The following is a 3,668-nucleotide window of genomic DNA, read 5'->3' as shown; positions in this document are numbered from 1 at the left end:
CCTTTATAACTAAATCCTACCCAAGTTCCAACTTGAGCCATGGGAAGATCAGTGAGGTGTAACTGGTGGGAAACCTGCAAGCTGATGAGCAGAGAGCTGACATGACTTGCCCCAAGGAGACGGTGAGTCAGCACAGAAGCAGGTTCATTGAGCAAGGCTGTCTTGTTCCTAAATCTGTGCAGTATTCCCTGGGTCATTTGTACTTATGCAAAGTGGCCCCTGAAAACCGCATTTCTCCCTGTTTTACTCAGTTATTTTTCCTTCATCTTTTTAGGAGCTGGGACAAGAGTTTTCAATGTCTGAGGACACATTTGGGTGCACATTGAAAATTCCCGGTCAGAATGACATTTAGTGATTTGCAGTCTGCAAGCATCGCTCTGAAACTTGGGGGTTTTGGCAATTGTTTAAGCTGGAGACACTCATCCAGATAACTCTGCCTGCAGCTGTGCTACAGGATCAAATGTTACATTATTGGCTATCATCCAGTTTCAAATTGCATTAAAAGTCAGCTGAAAAACTTCATTGTTCTTAAATGTGTAGTTGCCAGAGTTGGATTGCAATTAGAGATCGGGAAGGAAGGGCCCCGTGGTGCTTAGTATGCCAACATTCAAATACCCTTGATGTATGTAGTTTTAGCTGTCTTTTTTTTTTTTTCTAGCTAGTGAGGAGTTTTGGTTCCTGGATCTTTTGCTGGGATATTGATGATGACTGTGTCCCTTCCCTGTTCGTAAAGTGGGGCAACTGTGTGCTGACTGTGTCTGTAAGGTGCTTTGGAATATTCATCTGTATCAGATTTGCTATAGAAATGACACATGGCTTTATTGCTATGACTAAATTGCTTTAAAAAGCACATTAATATTCCTGCAGTGCTTGCGCATTTGTCAGAGGATTTACCAGTCACTAGAAGACCACAGGGATGTAGGTACCTGTCCAGCAAGCACCAGCATGTTTCAGCAGTGAAATTCCTCCTTGAAGGCACAAGGCGGTGCTGCTGCCCCTTCTGCTGTAAGAATAACATGGAGGAGGAAGCGCCGTGGAAATCCTTTGCTGTGTAATGTTCCCTTTGGCACAAGTGGATCTGAGAGCAGACTCAAAGCGCCTCATCTCTGCTCAAGATATTTTAGGTGCGATGCTTACTTTCCCCATAGACCCGTTTTCATGAGGATTTTCAAGTAAACTGCAAACTCTGTCTAAACCTGGGTTTGCTAATCCTTCCTCTTCTCGTTAGGGCTTAGTGTGTAAATGGAAGAGTAGATCTCAGACTGCTTTCTGGTAGTCAGCTCTCCCACCACAGGCTGCAGATTTCTTTTTTGAGTCAATGACTATCATCAGGTGTCACTACCTATCAAACAGTGAAGTGCTGTAATTCCAATGTCAGAAAAGCTTGGTCTGCAGAACTTTCAGGGGTGGGATCATATGAAAAAGGTGACTCAACTTGGCTGTCAGGGTATGGTTTGATTTCCGTACTCATCCCAGTTGCCGCTGGTAGGCAAAAAACCATCTCACCAGAGGAGTCTTTTCTAGAGTTACAGAGCAGGGAAGCCTGTGGTGCCTGTTTCTTTTCATGACAGGACCAATAAAGTAGTTATTAACCAGACAGCAGGTTACCTCCTTCTAAGAATTTCTTGTAAATTAACAGGCTCTGTGGATGCAAAGAGTAGGTCTGTACCTGCCGCAGCACAGGAACGTGGTATCTCTGCTGTTAATTAGTTAGACTAATCCTTCACATGGTTTTCACTTGCACAAGCTAACATTCTTGCAAACAACTCCTGAGTGAATCTGGGACTTAACCAACCCCGGAGACCATTCCCAGTGAGCGGTTTAGTTGTAGCCCCTCTTCTGGAAGCTCAGAAAATTAAATAATATGGCTGTAGCAATTAGTTCTAGCTGGCCTCAGGGACAGAAAAGCCCTGCCGCCGTTTAATTTCCTTACGCAGATGTACCAGCCTATGTCCAAATAGAGGCACTTCATGGAGTGTGAGAAGTGGAAAGCCTGTCTGTGTGATTTTTTTTTTTTTTTTTTTTTTTTTTCTCCCTTTTTCTTTCTACCCAGTCAGGTTCAGTATTTTATTTTGTACCATTTCTTACATCTTTCTCAGACTCTGTCACTGGAGATATTTTGTAACAAACAGCACAATAAACCCTGAGCTATTATTCTTTTCTTACTGTAGAAATGGTGTTAAATTAGATTTTGCCTTTGACCTGTACCTGCCTTTTCAAATTACATTAGATTGGAAATGGGAAGGGAATGTGGCAAAAAAAAAATCAAGCAGTAACACGTCTCAGACAAAACTTATCATGCTTCCTTCAGTAATATATAGTGAAATGTTGTTGAGACTTGGTTTTGAGAGAGAAAGTTAAATACACTGATGTTTGAATTTGGTGTAGAGTGCCTCTAACAGGGTTGGAACCTGTTCGAGTTTTTTTTTTTTCCTTTTTAGAGTCCTCAGTGAATACTCGGAAGAAAACATTCAGTCTCGAAGAAAAGTCCAAATCTTCCAAGAAACGTGTCCATTATATGAAGTTTGCAAAAGGTAAGAGGAGTTTTGTTGTTTCATAAGCTCTAGCCAAGATTAGAAAAAAACCCCATGTGTCAGGGTGATCTGTTGCCTTCTGGAGTCTAAATTTGGCACGTAAAATCTTGGTTTAGAAATACCCCCTGCAGCAACTTACTTAAAGCTATAATATGCTGTTCCTTTTTATTTTGAACAATTTTGGTTGGCTTTAGGCTGATATTGTTGAAGAAAACAATTTCAGTCTGAAGGAACCATCAGCAACAATGAATATTCAGAGTGATCTGTGCATGGGCAGGGGATGGGAGGGGGAGGTAAAGGTGGTAACAGAGTTACTTGGGCATCTGCACCACACTATCCTCTGCAATCTCCAGTAACCCCTGCTAAGACATCATGTGGATAAGATCAGTGATCAGATTAAACCTGAATGCAGGAAGAGGAAAGCCCTCTTACCTCTATCGGATGCTTTATTGGATAAATTAGGACAGCGGTTGGTGGCCACAAAAACTATATCAAGAACTCATGGAGTTCAGTAATTTCTTTTTCGGAGTGATGACATTATTTCAGCCCTCCCTGCTTTTGGCTCTTGACCATTATTCAATCCCTTGCTCTGCTTCTCTGTTGGTTGCATTCCCCTTTCACACACGCATGTGTACGTGGTGCGTGTATATATGTATTTCAGTGTATGGGTAGGGTTGGTTTCCACAAATGGCTGATCTCTTGTACTTAAAGCTCTGTGTACTGTTTTCTGATAACAAATGCCTCTGCTAAAACAGAAGCAATTGACATCTGAATAGAGTCCAAATACTGATACTGGGGTTTGGAGTTTTTGATTAAATAACTCAGCTTGGAAGTCAAATGTGTTAACATGACCCTGCCACTTTATGACATTAAACAATTAAATTGGTTCAGGGCTTGCAAGTACCAGAAGCCATGGCCTGCTTGAGGTAGGAGCAAAGAGGATTTATTTTGATTTGGATTTAACCTTTTACTAAATATAGAGAAAAAAGAAGTGTCTTTTGAGCGTGTAAGATACAGAGCAAGGCTTTCATAGGAACAATATCCCTTATTTGTTTGGCTGCAGCCTTTCTATAAGGTAGGCCCCTGTTTGATTGTACCCTCTGTGGTCTAAAACAGGGAAATTGTCCTTTTTCA

At 41.5% G+C, this 3,668-nt stretch overlaps 1 protein-coding gene across 1 annotated transcript in view; it reads left to right on the top strand.

Moving 5' to 3' along the window:
• Positions 1-3,668, top strand: part of PINX1 (PIN2 (TERF1) interacting telomerase inhibitor 1) — a 62,526-nt gene that overhangs the window by 4,535 nt on the left and 54,323 nt on the right. The window contains exon 4 of the mRNA XM_035895420.1: positions 2,442-2,534. Coding sequence (XP_035751313.1) covers positions 2,442-2,534 — 93 coding nt within the window. The remainder of the gene's footprint in view (positions 1-2,441; positions 2,535-3,668) is intronic.

This window comes from Egretta garzetta, unplaced genomic scaffold (genome assembly GCF_000687185.1).
Source record: "Egretta garzetta isolate BGI_Z169 unplaced genomic scaffold, ASM68718v1 scaffold325, whole genome shotgun sequence".
Lineage (NCBI taxonomy): Eukaryota > Metazoa > Chordata > Aves > Pelecaniformes > Ardeidae > Egretta > Egretta garzetta.
Note: the sequence above shows the minus strand (reverse complement) of the source record. Positions and strands in the feature narration are given on the sequence as shown.